This window comes from Branchiostoma belcheri, unplaced genomic scaffold (assembly GCF_001625305.1).
Source record: "Branchiostoma belcheri isolate BF01 breed outbred unplaced genomic scaffold, Haploidv18h27 scaffold178, whole genome shotgun sequence".
Lineage (NCBI taxonomy): Eukaryota > Metazoa > Chordata > Leptocardii > Amphioxiformes > Branchiostomatidae > Branchiostoma > Branchiostoma belcheri.
The window spans coordinates 480,294-502,314 of record NW_017803246.1 but is presented as its reverse complement, the minus strand read 5'-3'; the positions used below and the strand labels follow the sequence as shown (position 1 = coordinate 502,314).

Here is a 22,021-nt window from a genome sequence, read left to right as displayed (position 1 = left end):
TCACTTTCATGATCTGAGGGCTATTTTCTTCTTTTAACCTGATGATATGTCAGTATTAGTTACTTTTTGACATTTTTTGCTAAAATGAACTTCTATTTGGAGGTGACTGTGATGAGATGTGATGTTACTTTACTTTTTAAAGTTAGAGAAATCTGTTAATTACTAGTAATTTCTGAGTTTACACCGGGTCCAACGATTTTAAAAGTCTAGTCCCTGGAAGGCTAGTTCGGGAAAAAGCTATTGTTTCTATGTTTCGGCTACACATTTTTGTAAAGTACCAGGTTACATTATTGTATAGTGCATAACGTGTATACACTATACGTAAAGCGTTATTTTTGTCAGTCTGTAAATGGCGATCCTGTTTATACCAATAAAACGATGAATGAAGTATAAACATGTATTACTTTTTTTTATGAATGAAATGTGTTCCTAAAACATCGAAATGTGTCCCGGGAGCGGGGGAAGCGATTTCTCGGGAACCGGGCAGCGAAGCCCCGGGAGCGGGAAGGGGGGTCCCCGTAGTGGGTGCAGTGGGATCCCGAGAACGGGAACAGCAGGGCCCCGGGAATGGGAGCAACGGGTCCCGGGGACGGGAGCAACCGGTCCCGAGAGCGGGGCGGGTTTTGGCCGGGGGGGGGGTGTAGTACCGGCATGTCCGACCCGTACACGGCGAATTTCCGCTGCCGTGTGGAGAATAATTAGGTGATAATTGCCGCTAAATTATGCATATTCCAGCAACGCTCGGAGCGGTGCACGGCCATTTCCCTGCCGTGTACGGGGATGTACAGGGATCGTGTCCGGGCATATAACGCCCAGTACACGACCTGCACACAAAAAGTGGTTCATTTCCGGGAGTGTACAGGACATGTACGGGACTGGACACGTTTCGTGTGCAGGTCGGAAACCCCCGGGTTCTACCGGAAACCTAAAATATCCGGGAAAGTGTGCGGCAATTTCTCACACGGAAACGAGGGATTTTATGCGGTGCGATAGGATCTGGCCCGTGTTCTAGTCTGACGTTCCAACACAAAAAGGGGTCTAAGCATCAGTAACGGGCCCGGTATACAAACGGAAGGCGTCAAACTGGAACGTTATTAAATTTTATCTGCGGACAATCATGCATATCTCCGTAACGATACCGAACTTTGGACCCTATCCACCGTTCCCAGCTTAACGTTCAGGTTCTTCAACAAAAGAAAGTCATGGAGACAAAAGAGTCACGTGCACGTTCTAATAGTCGTAAAGTTTGTTTATGTAACGTTAACGTTACAGAAAGTTTAATGAATGTCATAACTATGATCAACAAATTGTCCATGTGTGATTTCACACTCAGTTTGTGAAGTCCTGAGGAGAATTTCACGTATAGTATAGCCTCTTTATAGTATTAGCAGCCTCTATACGACGTTAACTATAATATAACATAATAATATAATTCTACATAGGTGCGTCCCACAAATATATGTTGCTCATCCCTTTGCAACAAGAACGCCAGTGGTCAGTGACATTGCACCTTGTCACTAAGCTTAAAACACTGGTAACTCGGAAATACGATTCATCTTAAGCAAGCATTAATGTTGGACGTAACGTATAGTATCAATTAAAGTATTTTTGTGTTGATGAAGGTATTGGTAGATATAAAGTTATATATATATAGAATACAACACGGTGTATTCCGTATCGCCCGAGGTACCAGCCCGACCGCGCGTCGGATCGCCCGACGGCCGCAGGCCGGAGGGAGATCCGATCCGCGGGAGGGCTGGGACCGAGGGTGATGCGGAATACACCGTGTTGTATTTTATTTATGTCATACCCACCCAAGAAAAAGCGCCTTTCAATGCGAAATGAGCGAAAATTTGGTGACCCTAAACCCAAAAAATGCGACAACATCAATTCCAACGTCCGAATTTTGTATTCGAATTTCGAAATCGGTGCACGCGGTTAGGCCGAAAGGCGTTCGAATCGTTCTATGGAACATTTGGAAGCCCCGGGCCGTACGCGTAAGAACCCCCGGGCCGTACCGCTAGTTATCACACGGGCCGGAACACCCGTATCGAACGTAATCGCGGCCCAGGTAGGACATAAATATATATATCAATGAAAGTCTAATGCGTGAAACGTTTCTCTACATTCTTACATATCCACTTACAACTCCAAGGATGACGCTTTGATAATACTTCAAATTATTCTTATATTTAAACCTATAGCCATGTGAAATTAAAGTCTTTAGCCGATCGTCCATTCTAGCTTCCTTTGCAGACGTAGGTTGGTAGCGCGAGCCCAGTGTACACCGTTACTTCTCCCTTCCTAGAGAGATAGCATGCCAGAGGAGTGCAGCACACTGTTCTCTCCAGCAGACCAACTCCCTCGGCATGCTACGTATCTCTCTATTTGGTCGATTTCTACTCTTTCCAGCCGCCTCCCGAAGCCTGGTACAGGCTACTGCAGGCCCCCCAATATTCTACTTCTAGCTCCCCTTGCAGACGTAGGTTGGTAACGCCAGCCCTGTGTACACCGTCACTTCCCCCTTCCCGACGTCGAATGCCGGGCGGACCGGGTCCTGGAACTTCGCGTGGAAGGTGTAGATGTGCTCCTTTTTCATCGGGTTGTAGAAGGACAGGGTGCCGCCGGTGTAGTTCAGCAACACGCCCACTCTGCATGGGGAATTAAGCGGTATTTATTTATTTATTTATTGATATACACCGACGAAATGCATTGAAGTCCGTAACTACGCTATGTTGCGGTACAGTGCCCTGTATGTCTGTGTAGATGGTGTGTTCAGCACCATGGACAGGTTTGTGTACAGATTGGGTTGTGTACAATCACCCTGTATGTTTGTGTGAATGGTGCGTGTAGGGACAGATGTGAGTTGTTCGATGAGCGGTTGGATAGATGAGATATTGGGGTCAACGGTAGCTAGGTTTTGTTTAATTTACTAATTTCAGCTTTTTTTTCCTTTGCGTGGGTATAAACTTGTCACTTTCTTGTGGAAAAGTTTTTTTAAACATTGAAATAAGGAAAGTTAGTAAAAATTCTTCAATCAGTGACTGTATTTTTGTAAGGTAGATTACGTACCTCCAAATTTTCGGTGTCGACTGTACACCTTTCTCAAGGAGTGACCTAGTCTCGCGCAACACGAGACTAGGTCGAGACTTGTGTGGATCTTCTGACCTCCCCCGCCTCCTTGCGGAGTAGGGGTAGGTAGGACTTGGGCAGCTCCCAACCTTCGTTGCGATTCATCCCGGCACGTTCCAACTGGATATGGACCGCTTCCTTAATCTTTCTATGTGACTTCCGGGATTCCTGGTCTATAATCTTAACAATGTCCAAAATAGGGCCGTTTGTGACCCTATGTCCCGCTTTGAGTTCATGTTGGCTAAGCGCGGAGACTAGGTCACTCCTTGAGAAAGGTGTACAGTCGACACCGAAAATTTGGAGGTACGTAATCTACCTTACAAAAATACAGTCACTGATTGAAGAATTTCTACTAACTGTTAATTCTACGTGACTGATGAACCTCTTCAATGAAATAAGGAAAAGTCTGAAGCCATGTTTTAGACCTTCTCATCGTACTTTTCCCTGCATGGACATAGGTCTTATCTAGTCTTATCTACCCAATATACTGTACCTGTTCTGTACCGGAGGCAGAGAGAGCTGCACCACCGTCCCGGCATGCAGCGCGGAGTACTCGTGCAGGTACCGGTCCACGCACCACGAAGTCTCATTCTCGCCCAGCGCGTGATCTCGCGGGAACTTGTCGGACGCCACGCCCACCCGGTAGAAGATGCTCCGAGACACGTCCACCTGTAAAAGATCGGGAAAGTCCCTGTTTCAGACTTCAACTTTCTTTCAACACTGCACTGTATGTTTATGTGTGTGGATGGTGTGTTCAGCACCAAGGAAAGATATGCGTAGATATTCTATGGACAGATATGCGTAGATATTCTACTGAGCAACACTGCGCACGTGCTGAATGTTTGTGTGGATGGTGTATTCAGCACCAGGGACAGAATGGGTGTACAGATTGTTTTTGAGCTAAGTGTCGACATATCTTGGAAATTAGTGCTCTGTAATCTGAACACACGCACACACGCACACACACACACACACACACACACACACACACACACACACATTGTCGGACACACACACACACACACACACACACACACACACACACACACACCTTGTACACACAACACACACTCTTTTTCTTTCTTTCTCTCTCCCTGTCTCTCTCTCTCTCTCCCCTCTCTCTCTCTCCCCTCTCTCTCTCTCTTCCCTCTCTCACTCCCCCCCTCTCTCACCTGCCAGTAGTGAATGCCGCTGCTGACGCTGACGTCCCCCATGGTGCGTGATGCTGTGTTTGCTGAGGGAGACTGAGTGAGTGAGTGAGTGAGTGAGTGAGAGAGAGATAGAGAATTAGAGACAGAGAGAGAGAATGAGAGACAGAGAGAGAGAGAGTGAGACACACACACCTCCCAGTAGTGAATCCCACTGGACACGCTGACGTCCCCCACGGCGATGGTGTGTTTACTGAAGCGGTTGGGCGTGTCGAACGTGCGGCGAGTCGGGAGACTGTCGGGGTCGTAACTCATCGTGCTGTTGTTGTTCGACAGTCGGATGTACTTGTGCGCCGTCTTCGGGTCCAACTCAAACTGCGTCCCCACACCTTTAAACAGTACTAGTAAGTCAATGCATGAATGAGATCATAAGTACAAACAAATGCCCCAATTAGGGCTAATTGCAAGTTCATGATGACGAATACAGTGTTATCAAGAATTAGTTCCTACAGTATGCTAATATGTATTGAGCTGGATTTGCTGGGTTTGACTCATTCTTTGCAGGCAGTAGTAAAAGATGAAATTATCTACTTCTTCTATAATACGAAGATTATTTGATTTTGATGGTAGTTTTTCTATGAATGGATTAATGAATTGGTGGGTGAGTAAATGGACTATTTGCTAATAATAGCACCACGCCCTTGGCCCTGTTTTTGTATGTGTGCATTTGTCACCTTTTCTACTCTTCCGCTTGAAGAATCCCGGCAGCCTCTGCGCTAACGACTGGCGCTGACTTTCTTCCTCCACAACTTCCGGCTCCGGACTACCTGTGAAGGGAGATTAAACCAGCTTTTAACAAGAACAGTTTTGTAACGAAACAAGCCACAGGGGTGCCAACAATCTATTCATTTACAGGTCTCATCAAGGCCTACCCACATACCAGATATCAAGTAAGACAATCCAGCTTTAATATTCTTCACGAGTTATCGTGCACACACACACACACACACACCACGGAAAACATTCTTGGCGAAGATAACTAGCAAGCTTAAGAGCTAACTTCCACCAATACAGTATCGTACAAAAGCAAATCCACCTATGCATTTTATACAGCTAAGGTTTTTACATTTCATCGTCTTCGAGTAGCCTCCTACATGTAGACCCAGAGCAGGTCTGATGCATGGTGGCCGGCATTTGGTTCAATAAGTGCTAATTTGCAGCTTTCTTTTACAAGGAAAGCTGGGTTTTGCCGCCTAGAAGATGCATGGAAACAAACGCCGATCGGTACCAGGTCTGCTCAGGTAGCTAATCTTTGAGTAGCATTCTGTCTGTGAAAGAAAAGAAAGTTTGAACATCATCCTGATTGACTTACCTCTCTGGAAGTCGAGTCTGATGAGCGAGTCGATGTACTGGGACACGTCAAAGTCCAGCGGCGTCAGGTGCTCACTGGTGACGGGGTACAGCGACAACTGGTCCATGGCGTGACCTCTCACTCTGACGGCACAAGCGACAAGGTACGGTTAGGAAAGCGCAAATGATAAGGATGCTGTAAAACAAGCATAGATCCCAAAAATCGCTGTGTGTGTGTGTGTCTGTCTGTCTGTCTCTTTTTTCTCTCTCTCTGTCACTTTGCCTCTTTCTGTCTGTCTCTGTCTGTCTCTCTTTATCGCTATCTCTCTCTCACTTATATTTGTTTCGAAACTAACCAACTAACCAACAACTACTACAGAAAACGACTACAGTAAGTACAACTTGTTAGCAGTCACAAGTTATAGACACCTCCACGCAACTTGATGTGAAAAAGGAATTCGAAGAATTTACTCACCGGTCCTTAAGTGTCTTTGCAGTCTAGCGTGGAAGCGTGGAATTCGGAGATCAAAATGCAATGAAACAAATTCGTTATATCATTGTGTATTGTGTGTATGAAATTTCTAATGCAGGTATGTTTCATATGAATTTAAAACAATCAATCAATAGAAATTTACAGTAGATGAAAATATACTGTCTTTACAATTTTACCCTCACGTTTTCATTTGAAACGTAACATTTATGCATCTTTCATAAAGTCAGCGAAAGCACCTTTCTTCTTCTTAATTGTAAGGACTAAGGAGCGTACCTGAAGACATTTTGCTGGGGCTCCTTTCTCAAGTAGTTCCTGAGCTGTGTCTAAGACTTCCTTGACCTTGTCCAGCTCCTGGGTACAGCTGGTCATCTGCTGGTCCAGACTTTCCCGCCTCTCGTCCTCCTCTCGCGAGATTTCGTCCAGCAGGGCCTTCTTCCGCTGCTGGATGACGGAGATGAGCGCATCGCAACCCTCCGTCACCATGTGCTTCCGCTGCGATGCGTTTGTCTGTAATCAAAATGGCGACTTGATCATTATGTTTACCGAAGGAAAACATATTGTTTTTGCTCAGTTTCCTCTTCTCCAAACATATAAGGTCAATGACCCGGGCCAGACGTCTCTCACCATGGTAACTGGTGTTGGGATACATAATGTTGCAATTTTATAGCAGGAGGGATTTAGACTTCTGTCACCATATATATATGAATGTGCTTGATTAGACCGTATGCAAAGGGAAACCTTTAATATGCATTTGCTTTGCAAATGTTACCTTTCTAGTGTTTCATTACTTTCATTGCTGAACTCTTGAAAACGTGCACAAAATGACATGACTTGGTTTTCCATTAGTCCATGAATAACCATGTTATCATAAAAGGCTCCGCCACTAAGGCGTCGCCAAAATATCCCCATTTGACTCACATACTTTAGAACTCTCAGACTCAGACTAACGATTAAAACTGAACTACAAGACGGGGTTTTAGGTTAAATCTGAATGATAAAGATGTTGAGTTTTGTTTTTGTTGCAAATTTATCTATTTTCTATGCCGCAGTTTGCAGTTTCTAGTGAGAAAACTTCATTATCACTAAATTTAAAGCCAGCAATAGTAAACGCCAGCGAGTGTTACTACAGTGGCACGAAAAGTTTTAGATGCAGTTCTGGATCCAGAGTACGTCTCAAACAACCTTTTGTCTCGAACAGTATCGAAAAAAAAATGCACATAAAAGCCTACTGAAAGGAACCATGCATAAAATGACACTAGGCGAACGACCAGATAACAATCAACATGCGTTTTACGATCCAAAAGGTGACAAAATTATACCCCGGAAACTACCGGCCAGGAACAGGTGTTTACCTGTACAGTTCTCGGATTTTGGGCTAAAATCACCTTTTAAGTTGATCGGTATGTAGTGTGATTTCTTTGCAAAACGACTTGTTGCATGACCTTTGTTTATACATGTATGAGGCATGATATTTGCCCAATAAACTTAATACCGTGACGTTTGCTGTGACTATCTTGAGTGGCGTTTGAGTCTCCTAAGGGAGTTGGTAAGGTAGCTTTGGTTGCACTCTTTCGGAAAGTTTTGGGTTTTTCTTCTGAAAGTTATTTTTACCTTAAAGCTTGGCTGATTTGTTCAGTGACTTGCCTGGCAGGCGGGCTCGGAACCCGGGTTTGTTTGTTTGTTTATTAAGGAATCACCACTCTTCCTGGAGTACTCTTACATGAAATACGTACATACAATATAACAGTACTACTATTTGCATTCTCTTCTTACTACTTAAAAAAAACGTTGGAGGTCGTGATGGGAGCATCCTAACTAGGGGCCAATTTTACCGCATTTGAAATGTTTTCCTAATGCTAAGATTGTCTACCCCAAATAAAAATGTCCCCACCACACTTGTGTGCTGAACTCACCTCTACCCTTTCACTGATGACCCGTAACTTCTCCACAAAGTTCTCCACACTCTCCGTCTTTGTTCTCAACATCTCGATGTTCCTTAAGAATGCGTCCTTAAAGAAAAAAGGAGGTAAATATTAAGTCAGCTGACAAGGGCGATAAGTACCTAATCTTCAAAACAAGTGTCCAGCTTTGTGAACTATCGTGTTATGACCTTCGTTTGAAGGTCTACCATTCTACAAGAACTAATAAATATACATGTACACTGTACATAGCAAATATTACAGAAAGAACACGCTTGCGGTAATCTCTAAGCAGATGTCAAAAACAAAAATATCGTACGGCATAACTTAATCTCCCAGGAAAAAGTCTTGAAATTGGAGGTTTGACGCTGTGTAATGACAAGAGGGGGTCAAGGGATTAGGTAAGTAGGTAATGGCAAGACGGAATAAGTTGGACAGTTTATTTATGAAGATTTACCACATTTGTGGAAGGATTGACATAACAGGTGACCATCACCTTTTCAAAGATGTCAACCCCGAGACCAAACTGTAAGGTTTGAACCACTCACACCGGGAAGGTCCCCTACTCTTTTCGATAAGTGCGGTGGGTTTAGTTTTACCGCGTCTTAATGAACTTCTGTTCCTTAAGGTATAAAACAATCCTCAATTCGACGTTACCTTTCGTCTTGACCAGGCGTCTTCCAGTTGCAGGAGGGTGTGGTTCTTGTGGTCATACGCCATGCACTTGTAGCAGACAGGCCTCTCGCAGGGGTCGCAAAACATCTTCAACTCCAGCGCTTCGTCGGCGTGGTCCTGGCAGGTCGGCGCTTCGGGGCCCCTCGCGTTTGCCCCCGAGGACTGTGCGGCTAGCGTCCCTTGCTTACACCGATCCACCATTTGCTGGAGTACGAGGTTGCGCTGGAGAGAGTCCACGGAGCGAACGACGACATCGTAGCGGCACTCCGGGCACGGGAACATGTGGACGCCGTAGGCCGTGCCTCCACGGGACTCGATCAGACCCCGGACGCACTCCCTACACAGGTTGTGACAGCAGGGGAGGAACAGAGGCTCCGAGAAGACGTCCAAACACACCGGGCAGCGAAGCTCCTCCGGAAAATCCACCCCGTCGAGTCCAGGCACCGCCGCGGACGCCATGTTGGCCGAAGAGTGGTAGTGCCTCCGCCTCCACTCATTTGGCCCTCCCTTTAAAACACACACACACAGCGCCACAGAGAAAAATAAAACGCTCTCCTTTAACCAAATGTTGAACCAACGCTATTGACACAAAGCCGATTAGGTCACACCATACGCTATCCGAGACAAAAGGAGCCGAGGGAGGAAAACAAAGACGACGGGCCAACTCACCTAGCCTCCATAGCGCCAAACTTCTGGGGGTTTGGGGGGTCTTCCTGGTCTTTGGGAGCTTTTATGTGCTATTTTCTGACTGCATATAGACAACATAGCCGGCCTGGTTGAATTACCCCCACGGTTTTTAGAACTGGGCTAATCAGAAAACAGCCGAAGACCACCAAACCCCCAGTTCTATACGCCTGCTACGGAGGCTACAACTTACCTGCGATCTGACACCTGTTGACGGCGCTAGGCGAAGGTCTGGAGCGGAAAAAACGCGCTCCATTTTCGGGGCTCTCTTCTCACGACTAACTCCAAACCACGTTAAGACATTCCTGCTCAAACTCAAAGCTGTAATTTCCATACCTCCGTGTTCATTTGGCATGTCGTGGCATTCTTTGCTCCCGACTAACAAAACAGTCCGCGACAAGGGCTCGATTTTACGGCATGATAATGAAACGGTCCGCAAAATACCTGTTATTTAGAACAATTTAAAGACATTCATTCAGTATTTAGCTCGCGCTTCAAAGGACGTCCAGCCTGGCAGTTTAGACTTAATTGGTCGGTAATTTTGCGAGCTGAATAAAAAGAAGACGGTTTTAATTTGGCGTGCCGTTTATTTTTCAGACAACTTCTGCAATAAAATCAGCGCTGCCCAGGAAGAAGCAAAACGCCAAATCGCCGTCCCTTTAAATAGGTGAAGAAACAAAAAGCTCTTCAAAAATTTCCAATTGAGTCTCTTGGGGTTTTACGAACATATAACTTAGTCTCTTATCAACCTTTAGTCGTGGAGGTACATGTAATGCTATCTTTCGTCTTTCTTTCTGAAGTACCAGTAACTTACAAGTTTGTTATGCTGTCTTATATCCATCTAAAGTGCAGTTTAAGAAGAAATTCCTATTAGATTTGGTCTCTTGGAAAGTAATTGCTGAATCGTTCGTTCTATGATAATGATAGTAATTGTCGCCTGGGTTAATTTTTAGCTTGCGAACTAAGAACATTTTAAGTGTTGAATAGCCCACTTGAACGTTTCCTTGTTTCAGAACCCTGCCTATATGCACAGGCCAGGTACTGGCCGCCCCTTGCTCCCCTCCGTCAGGTACTTCCAACCAGCTCTACGAAGGGCAATAGTCTCTGCTTCAGAAGTTTCAGAAGGCGGTACGATAAATACAACATTTTAGTCTGAGAAACTTTTATTAGTTAAAGAATACACAGGCAGGATCTAGGAAGCTTTAGCATCTTTTTTAGCTAATAGTTTTTTTTTTTAATCCATTCAGTTTGACGTAAAGCAGCGCCAGCTATTTCCATGTACTACTGAGTCATAGCCTCTACCAGGCTTCGGGAGGCGGCTGGAAAGAGTAGAAATCGGCCAAATAGAGAGATAGCATGCCGGGAGAGTTGGTCCACTCAGGTGCAACAAATTGTACTCTCAAGCGGACCAATTCCCCCGGCATGTTATCTCTATATTTAGCCGATTTCTACTCTTTCCATGCAGCCTCCCGAAGACTGGTAGAGGCTATGACTCAGTATAGCGCATGGAAATCGCTCTCGAAACCTGGTAGAGGCTATACCTTTAAGAACTTGACTTTCAACAACATTTGAAATATGCATAAAATTACATCTGCTACATATTAGTGATGCAACGATTCAGAGACAACTCAGCTTCCAAAGTTGTTTTGGACGGAACAACCACCTGTGAAGGCAGGGCGGATGTTCGAATGCTCAGAGTCAGACGACGAATCAGCAGCTCCCGAATCGGAGGGCGTCGAACCGGCCGCTATGTTTACTAAGCCACATGTGCGGATTGGCGGCAGAGTTTGAAAACGAATGATTTCCGGTTATAATTTTGTGAAAAAAATTGCGTTCTCTTGACGATTCTTAAATTTACAGACGATTCTAGGAAAGTAAGATGGCCTCGAAGCCGCACTGGTTCATGCAAGAGGTAGGTTGACGTGCTTTTAAGGGCTGAATATTCAGACGTAAGTTGATAAAATAGTTTGCCCCCCTCCCACTCGTAAAAATGTTGTCATTCATAAATATTTTCATAAGTGTGTGCGTTTGCGTGTGTGTATATGTGTGTATGTGCGTGTGTGTGTGTGTGTGTGTTGTGAGTGTGTGTGTGTGTGTGTGAGCATGCGTGTGTGTGTGAGTGAGTGTGTGTGTGTGTTGTGAGTGTGTGTGTGAGTGTGTGTGTGCATGTGTCTGTGTGTAGTGTTTGTGTGTGTGTGTGTTGTGAGTGTGTGTGTGAGTGTGTGTGAGTGAGTGAGTGTGTGTGTGTGTGTGTGTGTGTGAGCGAGTGTGTGAGTGTGTGTGTGTGTGTGTGTGTGTGAGCGAGTATGTGAGTGTGTGTGTGTGTGTGTGTGTGTGAGCGAGTATGTGAGTGTGTGTGTGTGTGTGTATTATGTGTATGTGTTTAGACAAGTTGAAGTCATCTCTGCAGCTCTGGGTGATTTTGTCTGGGGTACTGGAAGGGTCACAAAGCAGTATGGGTAATGTGCTGAAGTCTGCCATCGCACAATTTTGCCTTGTTGTTGGACCATACCATTGCCCCCCCCCAGGTGTTCCTGTTTCGCACTATTGCCAGCCAGCTGTGGGCCGTACTACTGGTGCCGGTGGGGGTGTACAGCCTCCTCCTCACAACAAAAGTGGACCTGCTCCACCCATGGAGATGGATTATAGGTAATTTTTCTTTTTTGATGACAGTCCTCCCCATCCCACCTCTGCTTGGATCTCAGGAAAAAAATGTGTTGTTATGTTTTTACCTTGGCAGAAGGAAAACATGTTGGTTTTGTTTTGTCTCTTTCTTCTTCTCCAACACAAATTAAATTTCAATGACCTGGACCGGACAGCTGTCACCGTGGTAACTGGTGCTGTAGAAGACACCCTGTGGTGTTGGATCACATTATGTTGCAAGTTCAAGGACAGAGTTTGAGGGGCTGGTCACCATATACTCTAGTCTAAGTTACTATGGTTAGTATGGTATATGAATGTGTTAGAGAAAGAATAAACAGAGCAGTAGTTTGTTGGGCTACACTATGTGTAGGTTAACCTTGTGCATTTGCTTTACCAATGCTCAAGTTCTTATTGTTGTTGTCGTTTTCCTTGCAGGTTGTTTGTTTGAAGCTGTGTCTCCGTACAACTGGGGTTACCTGCTGCTGCTGTGGGGAGTAGTGGTGGTGGGGGGCACCAGTCATGCCAGGCACCTCACAGGTATCTGTATCTCTATCTGTGTAGCTGGTATAACCTCCCTTCAGCATAACACACCAGCTTCTGTATCTGTATAGCCGGTATAACCGCCCTTCGGCGTAACACACCAGCTTCTGTATCTGAATAGCCGATATAACCGCCCTTCAGCGTAACACACCAGCTTCTGTATCTGTATAGCCGGTATAACCGCCCTTCGGCGTAACACACCAGCTTCTGTATCTGTATAGCCGATATAACCGCCCTTCAGCGTAACACACCAGCTTCTGTATCTGTATAGCCGGTATAACTATAACCGCCCTTCGGCGTAACACACCAGCTTCTGTATCTGTATAGCCGATATAACCGCCCTTCAGCGTAACACACCAGCTTCTGTACCTGCATAGCCGGTATAACTGCCCTTCAGCATAACACACCAGCTTCTGTATCTGTATAGCCGGTTTAACCGCCCTTCAGCATAACACACCAGCTTCTGTATCTGCATAGCCGGTATAACCGCCCTTCAGCATAACACACCAGCTCAGGGTTATAAAACCCTGTATTTCTGTCTGTCAAAGTGGCCTTGCAGTTTTAAGGTCCAGGGTTCAGGGAACATTATTTTGTATACTCTGTGCTTACGCAGCTTGAACTTTCCGTACAAAACTGGTGTGTTATGACTTTTACCTGGAATTGTGTTAAGCAAACCCAGTCTAACATATGCCTTTCCCTCCCCAGTGTCCCCCACCATCCCCCAGACAAGACTAGCCAGGCTGGTCCAGCTCCTCAGCCCCTCCAGCCTGGTGCATGCGGGGACACACGTCGTCATGGCGATGGTGATGTCATACTGTGCGGCGGCCCTGATTGGTCCACAGTTCTCCTCCCTGTCACTGCCGTGTCAAGGGTCAGAAGAGAACGATAGGTCAGTCTATGCGTATACATTTGTGGATAATTTTGAGAAAAAGTTTATTAACTTTAAAAATCTGTTGTTGATTGGCCTAAGATTAAGTTAGAAGTGATTTGGAAGAGCCTGAGATGACTGTTGGCTTACTAGTCTAAAGCCTGTCTTTGGTTGTTATTCTTAGATATACATGTACATGTTGTGATTCTTAGATAATTATACATGTACATATTGTGACAAGTCCTGCTTGGTGTTGTAATGTTGAATCTGCTGTGTGTTGTCTCTTAAACAAGTATGTGCTACTGTTACTCTCAGTACCAGTAGATGTTAAACATTTGTTCCCCATGTAATATTTCCTACAGGGAGACTGTTGGACCCCTCCACTGCCTGAATGAGAAGAGTGTTTTTGTGGTGTTTTCTGGAGCCTTTCTGGTACGGAAATATAGAGTTCATTAAAGTTGTGAACTGGTGCTGCTACCTACATGTACCTACAAGCATGTAGCATGTTGTCTTATATATATAGTCCCATGTAGCAGTTGCAAAAGACCAGTACTGCAGTAGACAACCACTTGTTTGTTGTAAACAAGTACAAGTAGCAGAGATATTAGCCACAAAAAGAAATGAGTTGATCATCTGCAAGCACATGTTTACAATTTGTTTTACATAATACGTAGCTAATGATAGATTGCTAGTCTTCCTACCATTGCAACACAATACATGCACATGGAAATAAGAAAAACCTCTATAATATAATAGTGCAGGATGTTACAACATGTACATGTATATATAGTACTGATATAATGTGCTCAGCTATTTTTATCTCCAACATTGTTCCAGGGCCTATGTTACAGTCTACAGTACTTCCTACATACCAGACACCGGCTGCAGTTCCCTGTCATTCAGGTAAATTGAAAGTGGCTTACACCAAAGCTAGATAGCAACACTAGCTAAGGGTTGAATAGCTGCCTAGGTACATTTACCTTCACCAATTGGCAATATGTTAAAGTCAAGACATAACAGGCCTTCAAGAATGCCATTAGTACCATGTAGTTCTTAACAACAGTTACGGGTACTCACTGCCACCCTGCTTTCGGTGGCGAACAGGGAGTGGAGCTTCTGCCCATTTAGGAGCTGCAGGCCACAACATACAAATGTACACACTCAAAACTAGTACGAGCGACCACATCCAATACCCCTACCCCCACCGTGCTGGAGCCCTCAACCTATTGAGGTTTGCACGTACTGGGAAGAAGAAGAAGACTAGCTGGCCACAGGACTGTAAGGTCAGACCACTAGATGCAGCAGAGCCTGATGAAATTTGTGTGTTTTTCAGCCGTAGTTTGTTAAATCTTCTTCTTCTCCAGCAAGCCAAGTTTTTCCGTGTGCGGACCCTGCTCCCCCAGCTGGTGGTGGACTCTGCGTACCGCGTCCTGCGACTGTTGCCTGGATACTACCTCGGGTACTACCTACTGGGTAAGGACTAGTCTGTATAACGCAAACTCTCGGCAAAAGCGATTTAATCAGGCTAGGTAAGGACTAGCACACAACTTGTTACCTCTGTGTATGAAGGTTTTGTTCTTGGTGTTTCTGTTTGAATGTGTGCTTGCTTGTGTTTCTATAGCTATTTCTACATGTACATGCTACAAAGTATGTTAGGGACACTGAGAGGAAGTTGCACTGCTGACAAAAAATTTGGAGTACAATAATATTTGTAATGTAAGGAAACTGCTATTATGACTTTATGAGGAAGAGGAGTCCCAGTTTGCTCACATATCCACCTTGGAATGTTGTCACATAATTCTAGCTGGCCAGCTACATGTAACTAGCCTGCTATTTAACAATGTTCCACTTTTATGTTTTTGTTTTCTGTTTATTACCCTGTTTAGGTCATGGTGTGAAGACTTGGATGTGTGCACTGCTACAGCTGAACCCCAGGTACAGGAGCAAAGTGTAACAGCAAATATGCCAAAATGGCGTCGGGTGGTGTAGTGGTTAGAACAATAGACTGTGAACCGGTAGACCCGGGTTCGATTCCGAGTCGTACCCGGTACATGTCTGAACATGCGCCCCGACGTTGTGCCCTTGGGAAAGGCACTTTACACGAATTTCCTCACTCCACCCAGGTGTGAATGGGTACCTAACTTCGGTTGGGGAAAGTCGTATTGAGGTCATCTTGTGGCGCCGAATGGCAGCCGCACAGACCCTTGCGACTGTGTGTATCATTTGTATTATTTGAATGTTGTAATTGTTATGATTTGTATTGATTATTGTGTGATACCCTGCATCAATTCAGCCGTAAGGCTGTGACTGCATGGGTACTGTTTGGACAATAAAAACCATTTTAAAATTGGAACTGTGGACCAAATTTTTCACCTTTTGTGCACTGGTGCGTCTAGATACTAGAATAACATAGTGAATTTGATATACTGCAGCATCGACACCTAGCTGAACTGTAAATCAGAATCAGTCATTGCTGCCCTGATCGACATGGTGACAGATGGTCAGTGAAAAATTGAATGTAAAAGCCCACTCGTTGTGGAACAAAGACACTGTCTTCTTATAGTTATACTGTCTTGGTAGGTTAGTAAGATCATTCATCTTCTTCTTCTGTCGGCTGCTTGTCGCAGGCAACCGTGAGTTTTTTCTAGTCCAGTCCAGTAGGATTACATATTATGTCTTTCAAGGATCTCTAAGTTATAGGACCACTGAAATAATTGAACAATGACTAATGTCATCCATAGAATAATGTCCTAAGCCAAGAGTTTCCCCGCCTGCAGCCCAGTAGCCCTCAGTAACCTGCCTGGCCTGTTAGATGTGAGTCTGCTGTGGCAGGCAGCGGTGGGAGGACTTTCCTGTTCTGTAGCCTATTTATTATTATTTATTATCATTCAATGGTTTTAATGAAATGTATTTTCCCCCTGCAGTCCAGTTGCTCTCAGCAGCCTGCCTGGCCTGTTAGATGTAGGTCTCCTGTGGCAGGCGGCTGTCGGCGGGACCTTCCTGTTCTGTCTACTGGACACATCATGGCTGCTGCTGCACATCTTCCACGCTCAGGTAGGGTTTTTACTTATACATAAGGACGCATATTTCAAAGACAAAACAACTCTACTACTGGATTAATAATGGAGATGAGTTCTGGACGTTTTGAGGGACTTCAGCATCAATGAGAGCACAAGTCAACACTAATCACATGTGAAGGAAATGGAAAATAACTGTGACACAAGTCTTTATCATATTCCAGTTCCTTCACACGTGACCTCTCAGTTTATTTAGTGACGCTGAAGAAGTCACAGATGTCACTCTAAACATCCAGAAGTTATCTCCATTATTAATCCAGTAGTAGAATTTGAATTGTCTTTGAATATTGATATTGTTAACCTATGTCTAACCTTCAATGTATAAGGAGGCATTGTTTTTATTCTGTTTGTGTTTCCTTCTTATTTATTCCCATAGACATGTACGGTGACTTTGACCTTATTTTTTTTTAAATGTACATTAATAAAACATATACCAGGCATATTTCACCACAGAATGACCAGAAGATAAGAACAAAGGTCAGAGTTGCTGAGACATTCATAATCTCCAAGCAGATCCTAGGGTGGCAAAAAGACAGTATCAAATTGGCGTATTGGACCATCGGATCCACACCCTTGGGTGGTGTATTCGGCCCTCTCTGGCGAATGGATACTGCCTGGCCAATTTGGTACTGTCTTTTTGCCACCCTAGGATCTGCTTGGAGATTAAGACATTCCTTACTAATGGGGTCAACGAAAGAGGCTACTAATTCATGGGAAGGTGGTAATTTTGGTCTGTCTGTTTATGTTTTGCAGTTTGATATTTTCCATATGTTAGCAACGTTCCTTGTTCGTTGTATTTATTTCAGGTGTTTAAGTTTGAGGTGACGTCCAGCCTGGCAGACCAGACTGACCGATGCTTGTCAGACGCAGTCCAGTGTCAGGACGTGCCTCTGGTCCAGGTAGCCACACTTTCCAGAGTTTTGAATGTGAAATAACTTTCACATTACAATACAATGTTTTTTATCTTGAATTTTGCAGCTTCAACAAAGCAGTATGTTTTAGCATCTGTTTTCTTTGTCACAACCAGTGGAAGATCTGTAGTATCTCAACTATTCTTAGAGTTCATTTGAGCTAAACTAAACGTATACATTTTGTATTCATTATGAAAATAAGTCTTGTAACAAGACGTAGTGTACTGTAGAGCTTACATTTTGTCTACATGTATAAATATCGCTTTTCTACAGACTGAACTTTATAAAGTACAATACATTTCTGTTAACCTTCGGGCAATTTATTAAATTATGCAATGCAAGCAAACAAACAGTGTTATTGCTGTTTCCCATGGCTGCAGCACCTAGGTTTCCTGGACCTGTCCCTGCTGGCCCAGTACTCCCCTCAGCGCAGGAAACACATCTTCAGCCTCAGTCAGCCAGGTCAGAACAGGCTTTATGTGCTTTAATTATGTGCTTTATTAAACTCCATTAGCGACACACAAGACATTGGTACAAAATCAAGTATGTAGCTAATCTTCCTGGAGTTAAAGTAATACCAATACACAACAATAGTACAAATACACTACACCGAAATTACAACATTATTTACATACAACATTTAACTTAACATTTAAAAATAACATATCAACATGTGCCTATGTACACATGTGCTCTAACAGCTCCAGCCTAAACCTACTCTTAGTTGCTGCTTGTACCTCATGTGGCAAAGTATTCCAAACTGTTAAAGATCTATAGATGATTTTATTACTTGTTAATCCCATGGGAAATTCCTTTCACCACAAAACTCCACTTCTTTCTGTCTTGCACTGCTGTTCTGAAATCTTCAAATTTAATGACTGTCACAGGTCCAGTGTTCCCCCTCAAATTGTTTTGTGTTTCTATATTTATTCTGTTCCATTGATGAAAAGACACATATACAAATGTACAAGTATGCTCTTTGATATTTTTTGTTTCAATCTGGGATCTTGTTTGGGCACTTCAAAATTCTGTAAGCAAATGATTTTTTATGGTGGATTTATTGATTGATATTGATATACGTTATTGATTTTGTCTGTACAGGAGGCCACCCGTACATATGGAAGACCGTCAGTACCTCTAGCCTTGCCGTGCTGGACTCTCTCACCAACCGACTAGCAGCCTGCAGGCACAACATCGGGGTCACAGGGCAGAGGTTAAGCCCTGACCCCTCCAGGGTTCAGGGGTCACAGAAAGGTCAGGCCACAGGGAAGATGGACAGGGTTGCCCAGGGGTTGAGAAGGACCCCTGTCCTGGCGTATTTCTTACAACAGGTGAGAACAATGGCTGAAGTTTTCTACTCTGTGTGCAAAGTTACCTAAAAGCGAGTATTGTGGACTGGCAAAAACAGTCCTTCAAGGAACTGTGAGTTAAAGGAGAAGAGAAGAGGGCAAGGCAGAAGAAAAATTGGTTACTAATATGAACAGACAGGGAAAAACTTTGTGGGAAACCCTAACTCTACTACACAACCAAGAAAATAAAGGTAGAGGGTTGCTAGTAGATAGTCCACCATAAAGTGCTCCGAAGACCCAGACTTGGGATAAGGGACCAAGGTATGGCAAGGGACAGCCACTCTGGATCCTTGATGGTCCAAAACTCTTCCAAGTTTTACTTTGTGCTTGGTTGTAATCATAGACCCCTGTGCCCCCTCCAGCTCCCAGAGGCAGCCAGTGCTGAGCTCTTCAAGGATGCCCAACTCGTGGTCTGGGTCCTGGAAGGTAATTTCTACAAATATATTCTAGACAACAGTGTCAACTTTTGAAACTGTTGTCTTCATGCACCTTTTCATTTTTCTATATCAGTATCCGCATAGCAGGTATAGCCGCCCTTTGGCGTAACACACCAGCTCTCTGGACTCTCCAGATTTTTGGATTCTCTATTCTTGTTACTCTACATACTTTATTAATCATAACTAAACGTAATAAGCTTCACATTGTATTAATCCTTGACCTATGGTCCGACCTTTCCCTCTGACATATGGCACTGACCCTCACCCCTGACCCTTAACCTATGGTCCCCTTCACCACTTCCCTCTGACCCCTGACCTGCAGGTCTGTCCCACCTTGTGGCTGCCTCCTACACCGAGGACACGTACGGAGTTGTGCAGAAATCTCTGCCTGATGTTCTCACTGCACTTTTGGGACTACACGAGGTCAGTTTATTTGTAATCTAAATACATGTATGGAGCTTATTTTAAACTGTGTTATAATGATATACAATCAGTGTATTTATTTGCATTTTATGTATTACTAAATGTTGGTGCACTTCATCTGCAAAGTTAGTTGCTACCAATAAAAAGGATGTAATAAATGGTAATCCCCGTAGCCATTATGAGGCCAGAAGGGCAGTGGGCTGTTAGTTCATTGTGTAAGTCACAGTATTGGAAGGTGGAGCCCATTCCTCTCCATCCACTGCCTTTTACCTCCCCAACTAAAGTCAATCATATACCCACTTTACACCTGGGTGTGAGTGAGTAAAGTCATGTAAGGTGCCTTTCCAAAGGACAGAACATCTTGCCAGGAATGCCGTTCTGACACATTTATGAAATTGACAGTTGGAATCTGTTTTTTTTTTCTCGACAGGCACTGGACCGACATTTCAAGATGCCCTTGGCGGGAACACGTCCCTCCCAGCATGCTCGGTTGCCATGCCAACGGGACGTTTCAGGCCAAAACATGCGATTTTCCCTGCTGCCAGCTGTCACCACCGCTCTGTACCACATCGTCAACGTGTTCGGGAAACATGCGGAGTAAGTATTTTCCAGCAACAATATATGAAACAGAGTGCCCAAAGTGTGATGAAAATTACATAACATGTGGCCTTAGGCACTAGCCTGGGTACCATCCCCAGTAGTATATTCGCAAACTCTATAACTGGGTCTGGACTTGCACACATATGTAGCGTCTGGAGTCTAAATATTCGTTCAGATTTTGAACGAGCGCGCTGATTGGTCCTACTCGTCTAAGCCCTTTTTTGGGTGTGTACATATTAGGTAAGGGCTGTTCGGATGTCCGAACGGCGACGTTAGCGTCCGTTCGAACGTCCGAACGCCTTATCATCAACATGTCCGACGGCGAACCGAACGCTAAAGCACACATGATATAGCCGTAGTCAGTCTTTCCGCGATAAATCATCAACATGGCTGACGCACAAGCCGCTCAGCTCACGGAGGTTGATGTTGATGTTGACCTCGCAATCACGTCCGTTTTGGACGATTTAGACGGAATATCGTCGCTCAAAAATGAGCAAAAAGATGCATTGAATAATTTCGTTCATGATGTTTTGGGCGTCCTACCGGTAAAAAAAGAACGCGCCGAGAAAAGGAACACTCGCACGAAGATCTGTGTTTACAAAACAACAAACATCACTTGAATAATGCAGGCGCGACATTGGCCGTCGCCTCTGAGGCTTAGCCAATCAAATGAAGCCCCGCTGCTCGGGCTAGCTCATTACGTGACGTCATGACCAATCGTTTTATATGTGTGCAAGTCCAGACCCAGTTATAGAGTTTGCGAATATACTACTGGGGATGGTACCCAGGCTACTTAGGCACTGCTAACTTGATGTCAGTTTTAACTTGGAAATTCACCTGTGTTGGAAGAAGTTATTCTAATAATACAGGTTTGAATTGTAATTTCCAAAGCGAAAATGGACTAAACTTGGTCGAATTTCTGTCTGTGCAACTCCAATCTTTGTCAAGGAGTGAGCAATCCATTACTTCTGTGACGTCACCTAACGCAGATAGACAATGACTTGGTGAGCATTGGATCACCAAGTTGAAGAACATTTTGTTTCAAAAGAAATGTTTATATGTTCCTGCAAGTGGCAAGTACATATTATAAGACATAAAGTTCCCAAAATATACTTTAAGTATGATCCCAGTTCAAGGTACATGTGGCATTAGGCACTGCTTACTTGATGACTGTTTTTTTTTTTCTTTTTTCCAGGTCCATCCCTTTGTCACCAGAACACAAACAGAAGCTGAGGCTTTTCCTGCCTCAAACTGACGCACCAGGGATCCCCAGGAGCTAGGCTTGGCATGGATTAGTTCATTCCTCAGTCACGGATGAAACATACAGGAAGTTACATCGGAAATATCAGACACTGTCAGAGAATTTATCTTGTTGCTTATTTTGTATCTGTATCTGTATAGCCGGCATAACCGCCTTTCGGCGTAACACACCAGCTTCTGTATCTGTATAGCCGGTATAACCGCCCTTCGGCGTAACACATCAGCTTGTATTACGTAATGTTCCACTTGGAAGTCTAACTTTCATTGATGTAACAATGCTGTTAATCTTTAAATGCTTGTGCACAGTGGTTTAAGTTTTCTGGTGCTCAAGATGCAATGTTTATTATGTGGCATAATCTAGTTAATATTTACACTGTGGCTAGTGGCTACGATCATGTTTATTATTAATAATCTTATTTGCTTCAATGGTTGACGTTAAGTATAGCTAGGGCAATGCAGACTTGTCAACAAAACACATTAAGCAGTCGAAAATAAATGAATTCTGAAACTTA

The 22,021-nt window shown here is 44.2% G+C and overlaps 2 protein-coding genes across 2 annotated transcripts; one reads left to right on the top strand and one right to left on the bottom strand.

The window, feature by feature from the left end:
* Positions 1-2,084: 2,084 nt before the first annotated feature.
* LOC109467220 (tripartite motif-containing protein 54-like) lies at positions 2,085-9,725 on the bottom strand. Its single transcript, XM_019765165.1, has 10 exons — positions 9,595-9,725; positions 8,700-9,224; positions 8,037-8,132; positions 6,397-6,630; positions 6,106-6,128; positions 5,653-5,774; positions 5,015-5,107; positions 4,476-4,669; positions 3,626-3,801; positions 2,085-2,651 (listed from the first exon to the last, which is right to left on the bottom strand). The coding sequence occupies exons 1-10, from the start codon at positions 9,655-9,657 to the stop codon at positions 2,465-2,467; spliced, it is 1,713 nt and encodes a 570-aa protein (XP_019620724.1). The 5' UTR covers positions 9,658-9,725; the 3' UTR covers positions 2,085-2,464.
* A 1,444-nt stretch (positions 9,726-11,169) lies between these two features.
* LOC109467206 (nucleoporin NDC1-like) lies at positions 11,170-21,987 on the top strand. Its single transcript, XM_019765150.1, has 16 exons — positions 11,170-11,313; positions 11,930-12,050; positions 12,480-12,581; positions 13,290-13,473; positions 13,815-13,884; positions 14,290-14,355; positions 14,817-14,925; positions 15,339-15,387; positions 16,377-16,506; positions 17,336-17,428; positions 17,821-17,902; positions 18,542-18,771; positions 19,152-19,215; positions 19,549-19,649; positions 20,080-20,246; positions 21,445-21,987. The coding sequence occupies exons 1-16, from the start codon at positions 11,281-11,283 to the stop codon at positions 21,527-21,529; spliced, it is 1,686 nt and encodes a 561-aa protein (XP_019620709.1). The 5' UTR covers positions 11,170-11,280; the 3' UTR covers positions 21,530-21,987.
* The last annotated feature ends 34 nt before the right edge of the window (positions 21,988-22,021 follow it).